We start from the raw sequence: 24,343 nt of genomic DNA, 5'->3' as shown, positions 1-24,343 counted from the left end.
GGCCGCCGGTCTCCTCAGCGGCGGGGCGGCCGGGCCCGCTTACCAGCGGGGGAAGGACGTGACCTTGCCTTCCCCGCCGCGGCCTCCTCTGCGCCGCCCCGGCCTGCGGCAGCCGGTACCTCACAACAGCCCTTCCCCGTTTAGAGCCCAGCGGGTCCGACCGTGTGGTAACGACGGGGGGGGTCCCGGTGCTCAGGGTGATGTGTGTGAGGTGCGAGGGGGGCCTGTGGTACCGGGTGGCCGTAACCGGGATCCTTTCGGCCTCCGGGATCCGTTCGTCCTCGCAGTCTGACAGGAAAGAGGAGAGAGGATGCGGTGCCAGGGGGAGAAGTGCCCGCTGGGCGTCTCTTCTGGACCTTCGCCCTCCCTCGCCACCAGAGATTAGGATGATAATATGCTGCGGAGCCTTTTTAAAGCAGTCGGCCAACTTTTAAGAAGCTACGAGGGTTTATAGGTGAGGGCGACTCCTCTGCCAAGGCCCCAACTTGTGTTTCAGGTGTCTGCTTAACAGTAATAAAAACCGATCTGATTAGATCACTTCTGTATACTACTCTACGTTCCACTGTTCGTTACTCTCTATTCACGCGGTTCAGCAAAGGAAAAGCTGTGTGTTCAGCCCCTGCTGGCTCTGTAGTTGAAAGGTAACTGCTTTAAAACTAGCAATCTTTTCCAGTGGGGCAGCTGGCGTTTCCTCTTCTGCTTTGTAAGGCTGGAGGGTTCTCCGGGCCAGGTCATCTGATGCCCGCTAAAATAAGACTCTGGGTTTGCAGCCCTGTGGAAAATTTTAGCTGGGAGTTGAGAAAACAGAAAACAGGCTTGCGGAAGTGTTTATCGCTTAGGACTATTTGCACTTACTCAGCCTTTCAGAGAAGGTGTTCAGAATGACTGTACAGCACTGGAAAAGCCAATGTTGTGCTTTGCAGCTCAGAAGTGTGCCTTCGGTCTAGAAAAGTTTGGTGGAAGAACCATGCAAACACAGAGATGCCACAGCACTTGGTGAAGTTTGTTGTCTGTATCCTTACTTCAGAAAATATCTTTTTTTTTTTTCCTTCATCCCTGCTCGTATTTCCTGATGAGGCTGAGAACAATGGAGATTTACTTTGGACAACAAAAGTGCAAAGAGTTTTTTATGCGTTTTGCTTCTCTTGATTCATATTGCAGGGAAGCTTTGTGGCATACTGTAGTATATACATGTGAAGACAGTTTCTGGTCCTGTGAACTTTCTGCAGCTAAAACTTGGTTCTTTTTGGGTGGCAAAAGAACCAGAAACTGGAAGTAGGAGAGAAATGTTTTAATTACAGTGCTTGTTTTGCAAGAGGTGCAGAATTGTGGACTCTAACCAAGAGGTCCTAATGTGATCTGAGATGATACTAGGTAATTTTTCCACAAGTAGTGAAAACTCCCGTCATGGAAGTACGAGCCTCTGGCTGTTAAGAGGTTGTCATGCAGATGCTGATATCAGGCCTGGAATGGGCACCAACGTGGTGACACCAGGATGCTCCATCTGACTGTGCTGCCTGTTGCCTTGCTAATAAGGGAAGGCATCCTCGCTGCCTGCATCCTCCTGCCTGGGAGAGCGCATTAAACAGACACTTTCTTGCCAGAGTAACAGCGTTGGTATTCTCTACTCCAGCTGTGGTGATCCCCAGGCAGCCACGATGACACAGTTTTTATATCTTCCATGTTCTTGTCTTTACTACCCTGTCTGCACTCTTGTCCTTCTTTTTTTGACACAAGACTTGATGTGTCTCATGTCACAATTAGGAGTTTCTCTCGCCCTGTTCAGTTAGCTAAAGCTCAGGCCAGAGCCTCAGCATCTGTCTGCAGACCTGATGGTGGCATAACTAGAATGACAGCATCTTGCTGGTACCTTGCTATTCATCTAGTGAAACTTGATTGTTTTGCTTTGATACAGCCCAAAAAGAGACATGTGTGGCGGTGGGTTTTTTTTAAATATTAGGAGTAGCAAGTTGTAACAATATTTTTTAAGAATGGAGATAAATCCTTTTTACTTATATGTTATATGGAGACTGACAGCGAGGCAAGTCTGCCCCTGTTTTGCGATGTTAAGATACTCCTTTACAGGTCAAAAAATCCGGTTGTCTTAAGGAGAGCTGGACCTAGTCAGGACTGTGGGATAACGGGTCCCTGAGGATGCTCGGTTGCTTAAGCAGACTGAGAGAGCTGGGAGGCTGAGCGTGGCTGAATGGGGATAGCAAAGCAACTGCTGCTCCCCAAAGCCAGAGCAGTGTGATGGTCTAAGTACAGAAAATCCCAGTGGAGAGCTCGTCGTGGAGACTGGGAAAAATTTTATCCTTCTCTCCGACTGTGAGCTCTCTACGTGGAGGATCAGTAAGCTTGTTAACAAGTAAATTGAAGCTCTGGCTTTGAGAGAAGTGGGTCTTCATCATAGCGATTTCATAAATATTTTCAGCTACATGTGCAGTGCTGGAGAGAAGCTCTTCCCGTATTTGGAGTATTTCTGTAGTTTTCTTTGAAAAGAAACAGAGGGCTTTTTGTAAAAAGGTACAATATTTGGCAGAAGTCTTGAGTAATGGGAAATTAATTTGAGTTCTGTGGTCAGATATCCTTGTTACACCTAACATCTATCATAATAAAGACAAACTTCCTCTGAAGTTTCTGGTTTGCTCTTTCTGTTTAAGTACACAAATCCCATGTTGCAGAAAACCGTACATGTCTTGCGAGCTTCATTCTGTGCAAATTCTGGGTCAAGGTGCTTAAATCTGGTGACTAGGAGAGGTTTAGCTGGGACTGCATGAAGAGCAAAGGATGGTGTGTCCTGTGTCTGGTTATTTGAAGTTATGTGTGACGCATAAGCCTGCAAGGCAGACTTTATTTTTTTAATGATGTTCTGCCATGCTGTGCTGTACCTGTCCTGAGTGCTTTGCCAGGGGGACCTCACGTGGATAACCTCAAATGTCAGATTCACTGGGGCTCTTAATATTAACTGGAGTGAAGGTATGATACACCCTGCAAAGTGATTCTCGTGGTGATATAACAGTAGATAACGAATATAAAATAATAAGCATTTAAGACGTTAGGTGAAACAAATAGTACATAGAACTGCTGGAAGAGGAGGAAGAAGTGGCGACAGCTGTCCTGCAGTGCCGTTGCTACAGGGTTCTGTGCTGTCTGTCTTATCAAAAGAGTTTTCTTTATCTTCTCTTCTGCAGGACAGCAAGTGGTTTATTTCTGCCTTTTACGTGCAACGCATGTGTGATGCATTTCTTCCAAATCCTTTGAGGCATTATTACAAATAAATAACAAGGGTCTAAAAAATTACAAACTCCTAAGAATTATGCAAAGGGAAGATTAGCAACTACCATTTCCAAATTACAGTGATACAGCAAATATAAGCAAGATTATTATGGTGGCTGAAAGAGAGCAGTGCTTCTTTAAAAAATTGACTTTTAAAAAATCAGTGATTTTTGGAGGTAATCTTGTATTTGGATGCAAGGGAGAAAAATTAGACTTGGACTTCTGCTTGTAAAACATTGGTACCTAAAGGTTTTTGGTTGTTGTTCTCCTGGCCAGCTGTGGGAATTTCTGTTTGTTGCAGCATCTTGAAAGAAACAGCTGGTGGGGGCTTGTTTCGGGTTTAGGTTATTGCTCCCATTGCTATGTGTACACTAGCGCGAGAGTCTGACAGCGTAGACTGAGCACCTGCATTTTGGTTTCTCTCATTTTGATGAATGATGAATAAAAATGAGGATTTGGCTAATCACAGAACAGCCCTGCTTGGAAGAGACCTTGAAATTTTGTCTGGTGCAAAGAGCATCTGGACTAAAAACGATAATCCCACCAAAAAACCTCCTTCTGGTGTACAAAGCATAAATGCTGAACAAGAAGCAGCAAGTTTTCTCCTCTGCCCTGCTACCTCCCTAAGTGCAGCCTGTTCCTAAGCGCAGGAGCAGATGTGTGTACTGAAGGTGAGAGAACTAAGCGGTCAGGGTGTTATTTGCCGTCACTAGGTGTGAGTAGGGGCTGTAGCCAACATGAAAATAGATGAACTGGCCCAGGCACCGAGGTTACAGTTGTGGCAGCTTCAGTTGCCTGAAGTTCCGTCTTGCTGTGGCGCAGGGTGTAATAACCTCCAGAAAGCCTGGCAAGGGGCTGGGGAGTGATGGCTTATTTCCAGGTGACCATTAGGCAAAATAATGTAAATCCAGGGTGTGGGAGGGGACTGAAAGTGAACAGATCAATAGAAAATACACCTCACCCCACCCCCATTTTATTGGGTTGGGCTGTACACATAATGCTCAAATATTATGCTCATCCTATGCTTCATGGTGTAATAGGATGTATTGAGACTCGGAAGCATGTCCAGCAGTTAAGTACAAAATTCTTTAAGAGGCTTTTATTAGTGGCGTTCCATTTGAAAGGACTGGTGGAGCCTTGGTGTATGCTTCTGGGGCAATCAAGTCTAATAATCAAAAACATTACAGAATATATTTATTGTTTTGTCGCCCATTCTATCCATTGTAAACCAGAAAATCAACCACGGAGCGCAGCTAGGGCTCATGAAGGTCTCGGGTAAGAAGAGCACATTTCCTGTTGCTGTACACATGCTCCTGTTACTAATTAAAAAATTCTGGCTGCTGTTCTGGAAAGAATAAGAATTCAGTGTTCCTGCTTCTCATCTCTACGCTGTTGGACAAGGATGGGGCCTAAACCACAAGACTTGTACTTGTTACTTATTGCTGTATGCAAAAGGAAATAGAGAAATTTATCTTCTGGGGGTATGTTGTAGTGAAGCATCTCCCAGTTTTCCTTTTTTTTTGTTTTGTTTTGTTTTGTTTAAAGGAAAATTTCCTAGTTGGCCAAAATATCTAAACTATGGGAAAAGTTCTTTTTGTGCCTTGTACACTGATTTCCCATGAGTCCTGTATTTCTCTCTTAACAGTTCATGTGTGGTGAAAAAAAAAAACCACCTGAGGGGGACAGTGTTTTTCCCTCTGTAGGCTGGAGCAGCTTAACCAGTCCTTCTGGTAAATCTTAATTTTCAGCTAAAATATAAAGAAGATAAAAATCTTGGGTAATGTGGTTTTTGTTAAGTAGAATATAATGAAATATCACTCTTCGTATAGTAATTTCATTTATATTATAATCTGATGACTTTCTGGAAAGTGTATGCGTTGTTAATTCTTTTAAAGTGGAAGTCTTGGTTTGGAAGCTCAAGGAGAACTGCTTGTATGTCTTCAGAAATAAAAATAGTTTTAGGTATTAAATATATTTTTTAATAGTTTTAAGTGTTTAAACAGCTGTTGTTGTCTTCTGCACTGCTCGCAGCTGAGCTGTTCTAGCGCATGAGATTGTTGAAGAGAATCTGAACTATCCCAGTTGTACTGCCCAGACTGGAGGTAGGGAACATAAGTAGGCAAAAGAAATGCAGAAATAAGCTGGAGTAGGTGGTGTTTGGGTTTTTTTGGCTCGTTTTTCAAAATGCCTAATTACTCCCTTAAAAGTCCTTAACCTACAAGCTGCATGCGAGAAAGCTCTCTTTGTTTAGGGAAAACAGAGTCCAACATCACTGCTCCAGTGTCGGCTGCCACTTTCCTTCGGAGGGCATGCAAGACGGAGCAAACTGATCTGATACTGCTGTTAAGGTGAAGAGAGGTTTAAATGTGCTCACTGCTTAACTCTTGCCTCTTCCACCCCTTGCAGAATAGCCGGTGTGGGAGACAGTCACTCCGTCCATTACGACTGTACCGTGGATATGCTACCCCACCAGGAGAGTCTAGGTACGTAGAAAGTTTTGGAGGGTGGAGTTGGTTCTTCTGTTGCATTGACCAAGAGGGAATCTGCTCCTTAGTTTCACGTGAGAGCAAATTGGTAGTGGTGGGATTTTTTTTGTTGCGTAACTCTTATTCTCATGGTTTTGTGTGTTCCTCGTTAGATTCAGTCAGGTTTAAATGAAGCTAATCAAGATGATCAGTATTTAGAAGGAGGGTTGTGGGTTGCCATCTTATCTTTGGGTTAGTCATGAACCAGTATGGTACCAGGGATTTGCTGGTGCTGAAAGTGAATTAAAGTGGGTGCTGGGTTTGTTGGCAGGCTTCTGGAACAGAGTGGTTGTCCCCAGCTGTAAGCTAAAGACTCACAAACTGTTTGATGTTCGTCACATAATACAATTGATATAAATTTCACTCTTCTTTCCCCCTCAGTGTTTCTGTAGGCAAAATCATTGGTGCAGGTGTCCTGTTTGTGGGTGGAGGAGTAGGTGGAACCGTCCTGTATGCCAGCTATGATACGCAGTTCCGGGAGAGTGTAGAGAAGGCCGTTCCCTACTCTGATAAACTCTTTGAGATGGCACTTGGTCCTGCACCTTATAGCGCACCGATGCCAAAGAAACCGGTAAGTGTTTCTGATTCATCCTCACCCTTTTTTTTTTTTTTTTTTAAGAGAGCATCTGCTCTTAGTTTTCAAATTCTGATTAATTTTGCTGTGTCATAAGAATTTAAGAATTTTAAGAATTTGTAAGAATTCTTAAATTAAGAAGGTTTAAGAATTATGAACTGAGGTACTACTTTGTTCTGCATAACAGTGATGCTTGTATGTTTCCCATTTATCATCTTGTGATTATGGTCTGTGGGTTGTAAAACTGTTATTTTTATTTACAGTAAAATAATTAGTAGGATCCTAACTGAATAGCTGTTCTCCTTATATGTAGATAAATTGGGGGGAGAGAAAGGTAGGTGACGCATTGGAATTCAACTGTTTTACTGTGGCTAGAGTTTCAGCGTAGCTAGCGATGTAGCAGGATTAGACAATGTTTATTCTAAGCTGAATTTATTTTAAAGAAAACTGAGAACTTTTCAAATTGATAAAACTTTGAATGGCACAGAGCCATGCGTAAGCATCATACTTTGAAATCTTAGTGGCACGACCCTGCAGAAGGGAAAACCTGATGCTGCTTTCAGCACAACTCTGGAAATTCAATCTGGAAGTTTCTCTGTTCCTGCATCTGAAAGCAAACGCTTCCCAATTATCCAAGGATGCTGAAAAGCTGCTTTGGCCAGGGCTGTCCTGAGCTTTCAGAAGCCATTTGACCTTCAAGAAGCCCAAAATATTTTTAACTGTAGTTTAAGAAAGCTGTTTTTTAATGAATGGGAGAATACCAGTTAAACAAAACTGTACCTCTTCTGGTTTTAGCTACGCTTGACTTGTGATCATCCAAGCTCTTAATGCCTCCCAGGCACTAGTCAATTTTGCAAAACAGACCGGTCAGATGGCAAAGTTATCACTTGCCCAGTCATGGCTCTAACTCATATGCTTTTACTTTTACCTTGTGGCTTTGCATGATGGATATTAAAGGGTTAATATCTTAAAACCTTGCAATACTCTGCACTTGAGTAAGTGTTCATCTGCCTTGAACGCTAGCATCTGAATCTTTTCAAAGGGAAATCAGTGAAGACATGCAACTCTGATTCTTCCATGCTTGTCAACCACACACCATGCCTGTAGCATCTTCTGTTCAGTGATACCCAGATAAAATCATCACGTTTATTCTTTTTTTAAAACATATCTTTAATTATGCAGTCATGTGTCTTTAAAACAATTATATATTTCTTCTACTCAACTTCAAAAGGAATTGCCTAGAAACTGGGCAGGGTGGGAGGGGTGACACCCATAAGTGTTGGTGGACAAAAAATTACAATTGAGGGAGCAAGCTGTTGGAGCGCTTACCTGAAAACTGAAGCTGGGTTGGGAAGACTGATGGCCTAACTTGTTTTGGCAATAAGTGCTCAAGAGGTTTGAAACGAAGAGAAGTGTCAACTGAATTAAGTTAAGATATACCTGTATGGAGTAACTAATGTCCAAGGGGAAATAATTGAAATCTGCTTTCTGGAGTTGTTTCAGACTTTCATGTGCCTGTGATTTTTATAGTTTCTGCATTATCTGAAGTGTTCAACACACTCAGAAGTGTTTGGAATATTTGGGGCATGGAAGTACTTGCTTTTTATGCATACCTTAACAAATATTTATTTGTAGTGAATACTGCCACTACTATACCTTCAGTTTTGGAGAGGTGAAAATTGTAAAGATTCCTTCTAATTTAAAAATCAAGGCAAGAAATTATATGGCCTTGCTACTGTTTTCATGTGTACCTTGAAGTTTATATTTATGATACAGTCGTCTGGATGTGGAAATGTTCTTTTCTGTTATAATGGAATCGGTGAGACATAGGCTGTTTGGAAAACTGATGATATTTCTTGTTTTTGATTTTTCAAGGTACCGCAAGGTCCACTGAAGATCTCATCTGTAGCAGAAGTAATGAAAGAGTCTAAACAGCCTGCTACCAAACCCCAGAGGAGCAAAACAGAAGCTGTCGCTCCTTCAGAGGAAAAAGAAGGTAACTTTACAGAATGTCATGTAGAGAGAAGCTAAAGAATTAATGATCTCTTGCATCATATATCCTAGGGTAGATTAAAATAGTCCTTTGGAGTGGTTGAAGATGAGTATGTTAGAATTTCTTAGAAATAATGTTAGTTTCTTTTCAGTCATGAGAAAATCTGTCTGAAATGGCTTTAGCTTTTTTTTTCTGGCTATTTTTTTTGGAAATGTATTTACTTTATAGGATATTTGGAATCTAACACAAACAATGACTGCACAGGTGAGATAGGAGACTCAGCAGAAAGAGCACTCTGGGTGTTGCACTCTGAGGCCATTTACCTCTTCTTCTCTGTGCAAGTGAAAGAAGCTTAATTTTGGATAATCACTGAGGTACTGTAAAGCCAGATCAAATGGAACTGGTTTAGAGAGGAGCAGTTGTGACATCTTTCTACATTTGTCTCTCATGGCTGTGTGTGTGTGTATTTGTAAGCAATACCTGGTTGCTGTTTGTCCAGGAAATTCTCTTTTTCTGGAAATAATATTAGTGTCCAAATGATGTTTCTGCAGAGGAAAAAAAACCTAAGTCTTGTATCTGTGTTCTTATATTATAGCTCGTATATACTAACTGATTTTGTTCTATTATTGTATTTAACAGCGGGCAAGGCTGCAGCTCAGATCATCTCCGCAACAGGTGTAGCCATGTCAGTGCCGGCTCCGGGGATACAGACTGAAGAAGGTGAAAAAGATCATATCAACACGATGAAGAAAAACAAAATCCTGTAGCTTCGAGTGCATAAATTGTTACTTCTGTGTTGGTATTTGTCAGTTTTTAAAGGTGTGATTCTCTCTGCCTTTTGCAGAAGAAAACTTCCATCATCTGTTAATAGATTTTTAACATACTAAGAAGCTGAGGTTGATACCTGGGACAGGTGTAGGTGTGAATGCAAGAGGAAGGGAAGAAACTGCATTTATTGTTTAACTCAACAAGAAACGCTAGCTTCTATATGATAGTCTCTTTCAGTTGAGATATTAATTTCCTTATGAATGAACACATTTCATAGAAAGTATGCCAGCAATAAGCAAATACATTCTTCAGAGTTAGCATCAGCATTATTAAAAGGTAACTTGATGGGTTTTGTTGCAGCATGAGTCTGAGAGCTGAGAGGTCTGGGTGCTCTCCTCAGTTCAGATGCAGACTGCTGTTGGTCTTGAGAGAATTACTTAGGTCAATTCTCACTCTTAAGGCATTTTAAGTAGCCCTAGGCTAGGGAATAGAGTATAATTGTGATTCACTATAGCTCCCTCCCTAATCTTTCTTTACTTTGGCTGGACTCTTCAAGCATGCCAAAGGAGAACTGAAAAAAAGAAATAAGAACACATGTTCACTTTAAATTTAAACTTGGCACTGTAAGTGTTTTCCAGTTCTTGCTTTGCCTTTCACTTCTGAATGTTGTATATTTTTGTAACTAGACAACATAAAATCTACAGATGCATGTGAGGTATCGATGCTACTATTTTTAATTTTAAGAATATTTGAGACTGGCCTTTGTAGTTATGGGTGTAAAAAAGTTTGATGTAGTTTCAGCATGGCTTCATGCAGAATTCAGATTTATAAAGTGATACTGACTATAAAAACCAGCTTTGAAAAGAAAGTTAATTCTTTACAAGTAATCCATATACTAATATGGACTCTCTGATAAAACGGTATAACTCTTTTTACTTCTGAATAGGTAAAGAACATGAAGGTTCCCATGCTATAAAAGAACGGTCACCAGAAGAAGTTGCAGCCCGGCTTGCCCAGCAAGAAAAAGAGGAGAAAGAGAAGATAGCGGGTAAGTCCATACTGATAGTTTTCCTATATGTGTTACACATGAGAGAAGAATTGTTGGACTGTATTGGCTTTGGAGTTCTAAGTTGCTTGCATGCCTTTTTCTCATTGTCCCTGTGTTGTGTTGGCAGAACAAGTGGTGTTGAAGCTTCTTCCACCCACTAAGAAGTAACTGATAGTGAAAGAATGATGGAAAATTTGGGGTTGGAATGGACCTCCAAGGTCTCTAGTCCACCCCCTGCTTGGAGAGTTGGGGCATGTTGTTCAGGGCCTTCTCCCCTGGAGGTTTGAAGCTCTCCAAGGATGGAGATTGTTCCACCTTTCTGAGCAGCTTTGCCAGTGCTTCTTATGATGGAGGACTTGATACATCCAATTAATTTCTCTTGCTGGCACTTGAATCTGTTGCCTCTTGCCCTTTCTCTGGGCACCTCTGAGAAGTCTGGTTCAGTCTCTTCTGTGACACTCCTTTAGATGTGGAAGGCATTACTTAAAATACCCCTTCGGCTTCTCTTCTTTAGGCTAGAACAAGCCCGGATCCCTCAGCCTCTCATCTGTGTCATGTGCTCCCATCCCCTAACCATCTGAGTGCTTCTCCAGTGCTCACTCCCTGGTTTGTTTGTACCTTTCTTATACTGAGACACTGTATTCCAGATGTAGTCTCATCTGGAGTCTCTGACTCCACTGACGATGTAGTCTCTAAGTGCCAATTAGAGGGAAATCATTCCTTCACTTGATCCATGGGATGTGCTCTTGTTTGATGCAGCCCAGTTAATGGCCAGGACTCATTGCTGCCAGAGCACGCTGTTGACTCGTGTTCAGTTTGCCATCGTCTGGGTTCCTCAGGTCCTTGCCTACAGAGCTGCTGCTTAGACTTGTTCGATAGTGGTTCAGGGACGGTATGTCAAGGCGCTGTGAAGAGTTGCCTGTAGGTTCTGGGTTGGGAACTATGACAGTTCCTTGCTTGGGTTCTAACTCAGACAGACCTATTAATCCAGCTGTATTACTGAGAGGTGGTCTGGTCCCAAAGCTCATGTCCTCCTTGTGTCTTGATCAAAACAAAGAGTTTTGCTTCCCCCTTCACCCCCCACTTAGTTTGTTAGATTTTAAATACTTCTGGGCTGTTGTTTGGTCTGGGTTTGGCTGCAGCACAGTTGTTTAAATCAGCAGTTTTGGGTCTTTTCCTGGTTTGCTTCAGGGGAGGCCAGAAAAATAGAGAAATTTTTTTTGGTAGATGGTGTTTTGCTGTCTAGCATGTCTGGGCAATCTGTAACCAGCTACCTTGATATTTACCTTCTGAAAGCAAATGCAGCTCAAGCTGCAGATTGCTTGCAGTGTTAGAAAACTTCCGTATCGTCCTCCAGCCAGTGTTGATGAGGACAAGAGGGAGACCAGCCTCTTGGAGGAACAGATGGGCGAAGGACGACTTCTGACTTGGGGCAGTGCAAGGGCTGCTGATTGCAACGGCTCTGTAGACCTTCTGTGGTGAGGGAAGGAGTCTTTGGGGGTGGGTAGGCTAGAGGCATTGACTACAAGGATGCTGAACAGAAACTGTATTTAAAGAAAGTGGCAGTTTACTGCTAACATGGGTGTAGCCAGTGAAAATAGGCTTGAAAGGGAGTTTAACCGGACTGAGGCCACGTATTGGACATGCTTCAGCCTGCTGTGGGAGCTATGGCCATTTTATTTTACTATTCTCTTTGTGCTTGGAAAGGGCTGATGGTGGAAGAGGCGGTGGCACAGTGTGCTGTGTGTGATCTGACCTGTCCGACTGCTGTGCACGTGAAATGGGATCTTGGCAGATGTGTTGACCACACTCCGACTTCCCTCTGAGTGCTTCGGTCCTCAGCCAAAGTCCGAGCCTTGGGCTGTTGTGGCACACAAGGGATGAGAAGGATGTACAAGCTGGGACTTAATGGGCTCAGAGTAGACATGCTGGTTGTGGTCTGCTGCTGCTTGCTTCTGTTCAGAACTTTGTGTGGTATAGAAGAGCAACACGAACAGAAACAAGAGGCTTGGCATTAGTTGTCTGCTTCATACAAGGACTTTTTTTGCAAGTGAAGAAGTTGAAATGTTACACTGAAAAAATCCAGAGGAGTATTTACTGGAAAGGTGGGTTTACTTACCTACTACTTAGAAATAAATGGCTCATTCCAGAAAGACAGATATTGCTTGGTCTGATTAACCATTCTGGTTTGGTTCCTGCTTGAATAATTAATAGCTCATTTGTGCTTCTATACCAATAGGAATAGATAGTTGAGTCCACCACCTTCTTGGGTAGGAAGAATAACTCTGCTTTTGGAATATATCATTCCTTGTGGAAGATAGGAAAATTTACTTGTTTCCTCTTAATAACCATTGTAACAAATGAAGATGGAAAATACCTATTGGATTAAATGTACCCACCTGCAGAAACATGGTAAAGGTCTTCCACTGAGTAGCTTTATTGCTCTGTCATGGTTTACCCCCAGCCAGCAACTAAGCACGATGTAGCTGCTCACTTACACCCCCGCCACCTCCCAGTGGGATGGGGGAGAAAATGGGGAAAAGAAGTAAAACTCGTGGGTTGAGATAAGAACGGTTTAATAGAAAAGAAGAAACTAATAATGATAATGGTAACACTAATAAAATGACAACGGTAATAATAAAAGGATTGGAATGTACAAATGATGCGCAGGGCAATTGCTCACCACCTGCCGACTGACACCCAGCTAGTCCCTGAGCGGTGATCCCCCGCCCCCACTCCCCCCAGTTTAGACACTAGATGTGACGTCCCATGGTATGGGATACCCCGTTGGCCAGTTTGGGTCAGCTGCCCTGGCTGTGTCCTGTGCCAACTTCTTGTGCCCCTCCAACCTTCTTGCTGGCTGGGCATGAGAAGCTGAAAAATCCTTGACTTTAGTCTAAACACTACTTAGCAACAACTGAAAACATCAGTGTTATCAACATTCTTCGCATGCTGAACTCAAAACATAGCACTGTACCAGCTACTAGGAAGACAATTAACTCTATCCCAGCTGAAACCAGGACATGCTCTAAGTGCAGACTTACACCTTAGTACTCCTCTAAATAAGAAGCGTGTTCTGGCAACCTTTCTTCCGTAGGCTGCAGTGGTAGTTCCTGAACTGACCAATTTTTTGGGGTCATAGAAAACATCATAAGGAGATGAAGAGGATATAATGTGTTATTTTACTAATTCTAAGGCTCTTTTCTTTATAGTTTAATTCAGCTAATTCATTTTTTTCTAGCCCTTGCTGAAACTCTAGAAGGAGCCCTAAGTGCAACAGCTCGTATAACCCTTCAGGCGATTACTGCCCAGGAGTCTGCTGTGCAAGCAGTGAATGCCCATTCACAAATACTGAAGGAGGCCATGGACAATTCTGAGGTAAACTGGACAAATGGGGACAATTTTTTTTTTTGTACTGTGTTCAGCAAAACTTTTCACAATTAAAGATAAAGTTGGAAGCTTTTCTTGCAACGTCTTTACTTTCATCGCAGTTTTAACTGATCTTTCCACTTGTGAAATGCAGTGTAGTTGAATAATACATGGGATTTGCTTTTGAATTTTTTTTTTTCCAACTTCTTTATTTCACTTTTGAAAGAAGAAAAGTTCAAGTTAATACATTGATAGTCTTCACGTTGTATTTTAATTCATTGTATTTTAATTCCCAAGCCCATTTTTTACCTAGATATAGTTAGGGTATCATGCTGTACACCCTGACAATTCCATTGAACCATTCCCTTTGCCAAAATCTTGTTGCTGGATTGTTCATTTCTTGTCTGGAAATGCATAGGGGATGCATGAGCAATACCAGCTTGTGGTTCTGATGTGCTAATGCCAGGGTTTGTGTGGAACCACTGCTTCCTGTTCAGTTCTGGAGCAGAGAATATAATTTAGTGGTTAATCAAATGCACAGGGGCATATGGGCAACTAAACAAGCACTCGAGATTTAATCTAGTAGTTAGAAAAACAAGTATTGTAAGAGTTTGCTTTTAAGCTTAATACTTAAGCTTACTTTAAAATTAAGCAACTTTTAAAGTATTATGGTACTTTAAGTATTAAGCTTAAAAGCAGTTTTAAAGTATTACAGTACTTTAATACATGTAGAGATTTCCCCACAAAATGTTGCGGCACGATACAGTGATCCTCACACAAGCTCTTCTGTGTGAACAAATGGCTGTTGATCAGGTGGAAGAAAAACATTAAGAACCAAACAAAACCAAACCCAAATGTTGGAAGAGAAAAATCATTTGTAAAGCTTCCAGCTGTGTTGTTGGTAAAACACAAGAATATTGCTCAGTTTGAGTGAAATGTGTAGCCATGTGTGAATCTCTACAGGCTGTCATTTTTTCTGATAACTCTTATTTAGTGATTGTAATGACCCTAATTAGCAATCTGTGCTTCTTAGGCTGCTGGGGAGAAAAAATCATCTCAGTGGCGCACTCTGGAGGAAGCGCTGAAGGATCGGAGGAGAGCAGTGGACGAAGCCGCTGATGCCCTTCTGAAAGCCAAGTAAGTTGCTTGTTTTTAAGGCTTATCAAGTGGTAAGTTAACATCATCCATGCGAGGGCTGGCAGGCACTAGATTTGTTTCTAGAAAGTATGCAGTCACCTGTGTTCATATTAAACTGACGTGTTTGTGACAAATCAAAAAAAGGTTTCATACACTAATGAATATTTTAATTTGCAGTGTCTACATCTTAGGTGCCTGTGCGCATAGTCCTCACTGTACCAAGGAGTCTGAAACAGTCCTATTTTTCTGTTTAAGAACTTCTTTATCTCCTTAGTACTTACATACAGTGTTAGTAAGTTCAAGATTTAAAAAAAATAATCCATAATCCTTTTAGTATTATTTTTGGATAATTTTTGTCAATATTAAACCTATTGTAAGAACTCCATGACTGCACACTCTGTATTAAGTCAGTAACATCACTAGTTTCTTTTAGTTGTAATAAGAAATTAAACCTTACGGCATCATTTGGCAGTTCCATTTGTCAGCAAAGTTGCTTTTAAGGTTAGATTTTTACTAAGCGTGCATCTAAGAAAAACTTGAATTCTGAAATGGAGCATTGCTTGTACCCAAGGTTCTGTATGAACCATGTTGATGTGCATCGAGTCTGGTGTGCAGGCTCATTGTGTAGGGATTATAGCAGCCAAAGTAAGATGACAGACAAATACCTCCAAGTTGCCCTTGTGATGAGGATAGAAATAAATTTGGAAACCATTTGATGCTTCTGAGGCTGAGAGGGCAACATCATCCTTGAAGCTGCACAGTTGCTATTTAAGTTTTAAATGTCTCTTATCTTTGAAGTTGCTGTGCTGACTAAAAATAGTTAGGTGTAACTGAGGTTTCAAAGAGTAAAACAAAGCTAATGCAAACCCCAGATGCGCTAGCTTTCATTCTCTATTGCTCTACTGGATGCCTTCGCTTTTATTTATTTACTTAACTTATTTTAAATCTTGTTCCTTATTCCAATGAGGTCATTAGAAACAAACCTCCATTGGTTTGAATGGATTTGGAAAAGGAACACTTTTTCACTTTTTCCTTAATTTCCAGTTATGCTAGATGAAAGCAGTTCGTTCTTAATTACAAAAAAAAAATAATCTATCTTTACAGAGCTCTATAAATTTTCTCCCATCCTCATTTACCTCCACCAGTCACCATGTCCAAAACACTTCTGCAAGAGTAAGCCATCTATATTAAAAATGTTTCCTTGATACTCTGTTATGTGATGGAAATGTCTGCCCTCTAATACTAACTTAGTTTTACTAATACTAACTCCTTTCAGAGAACTGTCTTTGATCTTCCCCTTCCAGCTAAGTCTTGAGTACTAATTGCACTATAAATAATTCTCATTTTACATGAAATAGACACACTGACATCTCTAGGTTTCAGGCTGTGGAACAAAAATAATCTTTAATCACAGCATCTTAGCCATAGAGCTAGATGTAGATGGGAAGCACCAGTAGAGTTATCCAGTAGTTCTTACTATAAATACAGACAGCATAAAATAAACTTTTCTTTGGGGTTTTGTTGTAAGACCTGTATGCATTATAATTAGCAGCTGCTTCTCTTTTCAGAGAAGAGTTAGAGAAGATGAAAGGTGTAATCGAGAATGCCAAGAAGTCTCAGATCGCAGGAGCCAAATCTCACATTATTGCTGCAGAAGAAAATCTTCATCATATGATAGTTGACTTGGACAATGTTGTGAAAAAGGTAATGCTTCCACAGGCTGTTTCTAATTGCCATTAAAGTAAGGACTACTTGGCAGCTTGCTTTAAATTGCAAATTCTGTACTTTTTTAGCCATACTCAGTCTTTCGAGCTGATTATACTACCAGTAATCAGACCTGACAAGATCTTTGTGAGAACTTGAACTCTGTCCTGAAAGAGTCTCCAGCCAGCTTGATGGGTGTCAGTCCCTTCTGTGGGCGACTTGTAATTCTTTGTTTGATTCCAAGAGGAATTTAGCATAAGGTTAGGGAGGAGTAGGAGCAGTGTGTGCTAATGACTTGGTAAGTCACTTCACAGCTCAGAAGACTGGGGAAGAAATGTAAAGGTGAAATTTATCTCCCTTTGCAGGACAGCTGATAATTCATCAGGTGCATTTTGAGTGAATTTAATGGGAACATCAGAACTTACTGAGAGGAGGGCAGCTGTCATGAGATTAGCTTATTATGCCTATATGGTAGCTGTAAGCAGAGAAAAAAGAGCTAGAGATCCTTAAAGATACAAACTGAATTTAAGATACTCTTTTGGTCCTGTCTGGGCTACAGACTGGCTATCTTGTTACAGTATGCATGTGAGACGAAACAGGTTAGTGGTAGTTCCAGCAAATAATTATTGTATACGAGAGGTTTGATATCACAAAGTGGGGTTTTTTTCTCCTCCAAGTGAGTTTGCTTTGGTTGGGCTGGAGGGTAACGCGATCTGTCTCTAACTCAGGGGCTAGCTTTAAATTACATATGCCTCCATGTTCTCAACACTTGCCTTGAAAAATAAACTAATCTCATTTTTGTTTGTTACAGGTTCAGGCAGCACAATCTGAGGCCAAAATAGTAGCTCAATATCATGAGCTTGTGGCTACAGCTAGAGAAGAGTTTCAGCGAGAGCTTGACAGTATCACCCCCGATGTACAGCCTGGCTGGAAGGGGCTAAGTAAGTCTGCCACTCCAGGGTTACTTTGTGCTTGTTACACTACAAACGGCAGTGACCGGCATGTTTCTGTAACTACGGCCACTGAATGGAATGTCCAGTGTCCTGTTTTCCATGTTTGGCTGGTTTGAAGTGAAAATCAGTTCACCACTAAAATAAGTAATCTAAAGCAGGTGTTATGAAAAGGCTTAATTTTGGAAACTACCTGTGCTGCATTGGAAGTTTCACATACTACAGCTCTCTTCCCTCCCGTGGTATCCCAGGGAGAGCCTGGTCACTCCAGATTTGGGTCAAATCTGTGAACTTGCTGATGGAGTATTTGTCTGGTTGACTCTCTGTGATTATAGGTATTCTAATACACCATTATTACAGAGTGATAAAGAACTCCCTGAATTTCTCCACATCGTCACCACTAAAATGATAGATACACTCAAAGAAAGAATTCAGTGTTCATACACTACGTACCCCAGTATATATTATTTCTAAATTAAATTGACACAGTAACTTACCTTGAACAACAGCCAGTGCTGTGCAAAAGCAGTGAATAGGCATCTTATGGATTTTTTATGCCATTAATACTACCAATTACTTGCCTGAGATCTGAAATCTCACGAGCTTGTATTTATTTGAGGTACTTGGGTTTTTCAACTTGAGCTGTTTTCTGCTTTCCTTATAACAGAAAAAAGTGTGAAATGTGATTCAAAAGCATAGTTAGTCTGTTTCTCTCTTACTAGAGGAATAAATGTATTATCTTGAGCTATTGGAAATGTTCATACACCACAGTGTTGCAGAAAGCAAGCAGGAATGGAGTGGAACTCATGATGAAGTCATGATGGCTTAACAGTCAGCTCATCCACAGTAATCCCCTCTGCACACTCCTTGCCCAGAGGTACCATTACTTAACTTAACGACTTTCATTTAAAGATAAGCGAAGCTGCGGAAGGTGGAGTGTGTGCATATACCATTACTGTGGATAAATTACTGCAAGAACTCAAGCGTGGTACGTCCATGGAGCAATTACTGCCTGTTGTAGTTCAAAAAAATTAGCTCCCTAAAAACATTTCCCAGATATTTTCAATCAGAGTTTTAACATAAAATGTACTAAGTCATCTCAAACTTTTCTAGCCTTGGTGTTCAGAGGGAGCTGTCGTAACTTTATTTCTGAGTTAGAATAGATTTCTTTCTAGATGCGATAACTACTATTTGAAAAAAAATGTGGTGTTAATATTGCCTAATAGTCTTCTTGAAGTATATTATGAAGAATTACAACTTACTCTTTCTTAATACTAATTTATGCTTTAGAAATGTGGACCATAGTCCACAAAATCACTTTCCTAGCTGAATGAATACACCAGATCTCTGGAATGGCCAGTTTTTGCTTAAAAACAACCAACCAACCGCCCAGTACATGTGGGGAAAACATTTTAAATGAACAAATTGTTTGTGGAGTTTGCTTTTGGGGTATTAGTGTTGAAGACAAAAATTTATTTAGGCACCCTGGAGATGGAGCTGCCTTTCCTTGTGCAGGATAAAGGGAGAACGTCTTGCGTTTTGTGACCACTGCCCTTTTGAGGAAGGAAAGGGAATATCCCGGTAGCTTCCATGCACTCAATTTCATACCAGTGTGACCTACTAAAGTATATGGGACTGACTTGTTAGGGTCCGTGACTCTCCCTGCCACTTGGGAATTTGTTTCTTAACCAACTGCTTCTGATTAATAAGAACCTAGAAATGTCAGACTGGAATTTCCAGTGTCCTGTTGCACTTTCGTACTTCAAACTTGTAACCCTTCCTTTGGCTAAACTTGAACATCGACCTGTGGGTTTCCAAAGGTGTTTTAGTGGTTGGCATGTTTTGGGCTACATCTTCCTTGTAATATGAGAGACTTTTATACTCAACATACTGTTCTTCCTAAATTCCTAAAGACTTGGACTCATATTTAAGTCACTGTAGATAAGAAGCTCTTAGTTTTCTGTTGTACTTTTGCATGACTGACTTGCTGTACTGAATGTGCGTTAACTTTTCCAACCTCTCCTCTTTCTGTTGCAGAGATAACTGACGTAGGTGAGTTCCTGTAACTTGTTCTGGTCTTGTGAATGTCATCTCTTCTCTTTGTCCTTTTTTATGTTTGTGTGGTACATGACTTTAAATTACAGGCAGTATCAAGAAAGGGGTGAAATGTTGCACTCCTAAAACATTTCAGGCTAAGGTATGCTTTGGGATCCTTTCCACTAATTTTGCACACCTAGCTTAAACCACAAATTCTTTGTTTAGCAGCACTTCCCATTGTGATCGCTGGCTTGTGAAAGCCAGGTTTAAATTTTCTTTCTGAATTTAAGCCAGTCAATGCGTGCTGCTGAAATTCCAATGAGAAACAGAAACTTTGACCAATTCCAGTTAAGCTGTGTGATGGTGTTTGTCCTCAAGTAGGCCCACCTCGCAGCAGTCCTGGCTTGAGGGAGGTGCTGGATACACCAGCTCCTGCAGATGCCACTGCAACATCCAGGTACTTTGTATGCTTGAACAGCCACGTAGGGCCATAGAGAAGATTCATTTAATTTGAAGTTGGCTTGACTCTCCAAATTTAATCTTCATGACTGATTTTAGAAGTGTTGGTTAACTCACTGATTCTGAAGTTGATTATTATTTTTTCCCTTTTGATCAAAGAAATGTCATTTAAAACTGGAGTGCAGTAAAACCCCGTTCTATTTGTAACAGTGTTAAGTTCAACAGCTGAGCTTAGTGGTGCTGGTCAGCTTCCCTGCTGGACACAAGCACCATTGCACTGAGCTCTCCTGCGCCAGTCCTTTCTCCAGCAGCACTCACCAGCAGGACAGCTGAAGGACTGTGGAATTTCACTTGCTTTGGACCCTCAGGAACGCTTCCCGAAGTAGTCCCTGGTTTTCCATTCAGGCAATTTAGCTGGCAGCCAGTGCAAAATGAGCTGCAGCATTTTACAGAGTCTAGGCCATTCTCAGGGCATCAAATCTACACGTGCTGCAGGTGTAGCTTGTGTTGTCCTCCATTCCCAGTAGAAAAATGGCAAACTTCTTAGCAGACACAGATGTAGTTATGACCCCTGCTGCTATTTGAGTAGCCAAACTGAAAGGTACAAATTGGGGTAAGAAATCTTGTTGGGAACAGTTGGTCTGGAGGACTGTTGAAGAGAGAATGTAACTCTGGCTGTCTCTCACAATGACTTCAGTGTTTTTAGGATCAAATTTCCATAAGCTTGTACCCAGCTGGAGGTATCGGTGCTCAGCTGTCACAGGGGAAAAACACATGGTGGTGTGAAGACCAGGAAACAGACAGAGTTCTCAACAGTCTCTTCTAATTGAGTGCGACATGGATATGGGAGTGTAAATAATAGCTGTGAATAATTTCAAAGAAACTAAGATAATTTCTTTCCTAGACAGAAAGTACCTGCTTGTAGGTGTGTCTCGAAGGGGTATTAGGTGGGCATTAGCACAGGTCAAGTCTTGAAGTGCTCAGAAACTTCTCATAAAGCATGCTAGCTGGTCAACTACATGGAGCCTCAGAGGGCTCGAGTGGGAGGTGGGCAAGCACCATGGCAGCAGTTTCCCTGCAGACCTTCCTAATGCCCTGTGTTTTCTTTAGCTGGCCAGTTATCGACAGACGACTTAAATTCTCTCATTGCACACGCCCATCGTCGCATCGACCAGTTAAACAAGGAGCTGGCGGAGCAGCGAGTGAGGGAACAGCAGCACATCGAGTCGGCCCTGGAGAAGCAGAAGCTTGAAGACAAAAAAGCGTTTGAGGCAGCTGTGGCCAAAGCGCTGGAGCATCACAAAAGTGAGATTGAAATAGAACAGGAGAAGAAGGTAAAGTGGTGTAACATACCTCTTTGAATCTCTGGCTCAAAAAGAATGTAGAAGAGCAACCAGGATGTCCTGAGAGATAGGGCAACCCCCAGGCTAAGCGTGGAAAGGAGATGTTGAGCAAAGAAACTTCTGCAAAGTTAGAATGGTAAAATCATACAGTGAAATGGGAAGTGACTTCTTCATGTTACCTGTCTGCTGTTGGAGATAGGATTACTGGGTCAAAAGAAATGTTTGATCTGACCCAGTATGACCATCTTAAGGTCATGTAGTCCCTCCATCATGCCTCTAGGAGGTATCTCCATGTCCTTCTGCTCTTTGCCAGTGGTTTCTGATTTGATTTCTTTCAAAAGGACTATGAAAAGTCAGAATTTTAATGCTGCTTTGGACATGAAACAAGCGCAACTTACAAACGTAGGAGTTTGGGCATTGGAGGTTTTATCTTTTGAGGTATCATATTGCAGGCAGACAATTGTGCCAAATACTCCTGCTGTTTTCACATACATGCCTCTGAAAACGAGATTAAACACTGGCCATTAGTTGAAAAATTTGCACTGACTAAGAATTTCACCTATAGCCTGTTAGTTCAAAGCACTGCAGTAATAGGTATTAATTTAGAGCTCTCTTAAAATGTCACTTGAACTGTCATTTTCGTATTTAGTGGAAGGTTGGAAATGACACAATCCTTTTAAAAAACAAAACAAAAAACTGTTCAACTGCTCCTAAATAAACCTGCACCATGCTCCCTTGTGCTAATCTGCACTCTCTAAATTGGCTGTTTTGGACAAGATCAGGTAAAAGGAGTACTACCATTTTCTTAAACTCTAACTTGGGACAGTATTGCAGCACATAGGGAAAAGGTAAAGTACATTTTGTTTGGAAGCTGGTTTATAAACACTGGAGTGCTTAGTTTGTCATGTTACTGTATCTTTTATATAGTATTTTGATAACTGCACTAAGTGCCTAGTGAGTATGGCCACCAGTTACAGGCATTGTGGACTGTGAAGCCATCCTTTAGCATCTTTAGAAAGAGGTTCAGCTATAAAAATGGACCTCGGCAGCTTTTTAAGATGAAACGCGGGCTTTGTCAATGGCACTTTTATAAAATGTACCCTAGGTATCACCGATTGATAGATGATAAAATCAAAGCAGTTGAAAAAGAGCAGTGCAATAACAACCGCTCGTGCCTGTACAGGTTGAAGAAGTCCGAGAGGTGATGGAGAACGAAATGAGGACCCAGCTCCGGCGGCAGGCTGCTGCCCACACAGACCATCTGAGAGACGTTCTGAAGATCCAGGAGCAGGAACTAAAGGTGGAATTTGAGCAGGTAAGGGACAAGAGTCCCCAAGGGAATTAGGGGGATATTTGAACCCTTGCAAAGCACACGCTGCACAGGACGAGAGTCCTGAACCATCTTCCAGAAGACTGAAATGTGGGCTGCGGGGGGAAGCCTGCTCATCTTGAAGAGATACAATAAAGTGGCTGAACATACAAGTTTTATTCAGACCTGTCTTACAGCAAAAGCTTTTAGGTGAGAAATTTTTGACAGTTACAAGTGCTGTTACTGTTAAATTCACCCTAATAAGTATTCTTACTGGTATACTGTATTTACTACATGCATTGTCCCTAACAAGAACAGATTTATAGAAACATATCTTAAAAATAAGGTAAATGTAATTAAACAGCTGTTTCTGGTCTGATATACATATATTTTGTTCTGTTTCAGAACTTATCGGAGAAACTCAGTGAACAAGAAATGCAATTCAGACGCCTTACTCAGGAACAGCTCGACAACTTCACGTTGGATATTAACACTGCCTACGCCAGGCTGAAAGGAATTGAGCAAGCAGTCGAGAGTGAGCACTGAAATCGCATTTCCTTAAGCGCTAAAGTCGCAATCCCTAAAGGCCTGTTACCCAAACCTGGGTGCTTAAACCCAGACTTAGGCATGTAGCTCATGGGCCTGGGTTTGCCACACTGCTGAGCGCCCAGCAACTCCCAGCTGCGCAAGTCCAAAGCTGGTTCTCCCAAAAGCTGTCATCTTGTTCTGACCCCGAGTTGTGGACAGACTCGCTTTAAGATCAAGTGCCGAGGGGGCGGCTGCTTTTGAAAGCAGAGCGTTTAGAGGGATGGCTTTTGCTGCTTGTGTTCAAAACTCTGCCTGTATGTGTGCGCCCAACTCAGAGTCCCCTTCTTGGCTTATTTTGCAGGTCACGCAGTAGCAGAAGAGGAAGCCAGAAAGGCCCATCAGCTGTGGCTTTCTGTTGAAGCGCTCAAATACTGCATGAAAACAGCCTCTGGGGATAGTCCCACAGAACCACTGGAGAGTGCGGTGAAGGCCATCAAAGCCAGTTGCTCTGACAATGCGTTTACAGAAGCCTTAACAGCTGCTCTCCCCCAGGAGTCCCTGACACGGGGAGTGTACAGCGAAGAGGCCCTCAGAGCACGTTTCTACACAGTCCAAAAACTGGCAAAAAGAGTGGCTATGATCGATGAAACAAGAAACAGCTTGTATCAATACTTCCTGTCTTACCTGCAGTCGCTGCTTGTGTTTCACCCTCAACAGCTGAAGCCACCTCCTGAGCTCAGCCCCGATGACCTCGACACATTTAAATTACTGTCTTACGCTTCGTATTGCATTGAACACGGAGATCTGGAGCTGGCGGCTAAATTTGTCAACCAGTTAAGAGGAGAGTCTAGGAGAGTGGCACATGACTGGCTGACCGAAGCTCGAATGACCCTAGAAACAAAACAAATTGTGGATATCTTGACAGCATATGCCAGTGCTGTGGGGTTAGGAACAACTCAAGTGCAGTGAGCTAGGATTGTAGTTTTGGGGGCAGTTCAGCAATCGTTTGTGCCGGAAAGAAATCCCATGATCTCCTAAGGGTTGCAAACCAAGGTGTTGGCAGGGGCTGGAAGCGTTAAATCAAAGCACGGGTACCGTCTTGTTTCCTCGCACTGTATTTAACTTCACCATCTGTTGTATTTGTATGGGTTTTGAGTTACCATGACAACCAACTTCAGGAAGCTTCTCTACAATCTGTGTAACAATTTTGTTTCCCATCTTACCAAGCGGGCTTGTGATCCAACCAAAATAATGTTTGTAACCCACCATTAATGATTTGCCACTTTGTCAGCTGAATAAAACAAGACTTCAACCACTTTC

At 41.8% G+C, this 24,343-nt stretch overlaps 1 protein-coding gene and 1 long non-coding RNA gene across 5 annotated transcripts in view; one reads left to right on the top strand and one right to left on the bottom strand.

The window, feature by feature from the left end:
• Nucleotides 1–24,341, top strand: part of IMMT (inner membrane protein, mitochondrial) — a 25,139-nt gene extending 798 nt beyond the window's left edge. Inside the window, exons 1-17 of one of the 4 annotated variants that reach the window (XM_010577673.1) lie at nucleotides 41–167; nucleotides 288–454; nucleotides 3,749–3,950; nucleotides 5,686–5,762; nucleotides 6,186–6,375; nucleotides 8,254–8,374; nucleotides 9,011–9,091; nucleotides 10,086–10,187; nucleotides 13,429–13,565; nucleotides 14,590–14,693; nucleotides 16,262–16,397; nucleotides 17,209–17,338; nucleotides 19,385–19,399; nucleotides 20,954–21,177; nucleotides 22,370–22,501; nucleotides 22,901–23,030; nucleotides 23,385–24,341. In XM_010577673.1, coding sequence (XP_010575975.1) covers nucleotides 3,936–3,950; nucleotides 5,686–5,762; nucleotides 6,186–6,375; nucleotides 8,254–8,374; nucleotides 9,011–9,091; nucleotides 10,086–10,187; nucleotides 13,429–13,565; nucleotides 14,590–14,693; nucleotides 16,262–16,397; nucleotides 17,209–17,338; nucleotides 19,385–19,399; nucleotides 20,954–21,177; nucleotides 22,370–22,501; nucleotides 22,901–23,030; nucleotides 23,385–23,992 — 2,202 coding nt within the window. In that variant the 5' untranslated portion in view covers nucleotides 41–167; nucleotides 288–454; nucleotides 3,749–3,935 and the 3' untranslated portion in view covers nucleotides 23,993–24,341. Of the gene's footprint in view, nucleotides 1–40; nucleotides 168–287; nucleotides 455–3,748; nucleotides 3,951–5,685; nucleotides 5,763–6,185; nucleotides 6,376–8,253; nucleotides 8,375–9,010; nucleotides 9,092–10,085; nucleotides 10,188–13,428; nucleotides 13,566–14,589; nucleotides 14,694–16,261; nucleotides 16,398–17,208; nucleotides 17,339–19,384; nucleotides 19,400–20,953; nucleotides 21,178–22,369; nucleotides 22,502–22,900; nucleotides 23,031–23,384 lie in introns of those variants that run through there. The other 3 variants (XM_010577683.1, XM_010577658.1, XM_010577665.1) reach the window with 3 other exon arrangements.
• On the bottom strand, nucleotides 20,984–23,794 carry LOC104838100. Its single transcript, XR_775021.1, has 3 exons — nucleotides 23,708–23,794; nucleotides 21,197–21,306; nucleotides 20,984–21,075 (listed from the first exon to the last, which is right to left on the bottom strand). It is a non-coding gene; the product is annotated as an uncharacterized LOC104838100 (long non-coding RNA).
• Nucleotides 24,342–24,343: the final 2 nt, after the last annotated feature.

Source organism: Haliaeetus leucocephalus, unplaced genomic scaffold (assembly GCF_000737465.1).
Source record: "Haliaeetus leucocephalus isolate CR32 unplaced genomic scaffold, Haliaeetus_leucocephalus-4.0 Scaffold51, whole genome shotgun sequence".
Taxonomy (NCBI): domain Eukaryota; kingdom Metazoa; phylum Chordata; class Aves; order Accipitriformes; family Accipitridae; genus Haliaeetus; species Haliaeetus leucocephalus.
The sequence above is the reverse complement of the archived record's forward strand: the minus strand, read 5'-3'. Positions and strand labels throughout refer to the sequence as shown.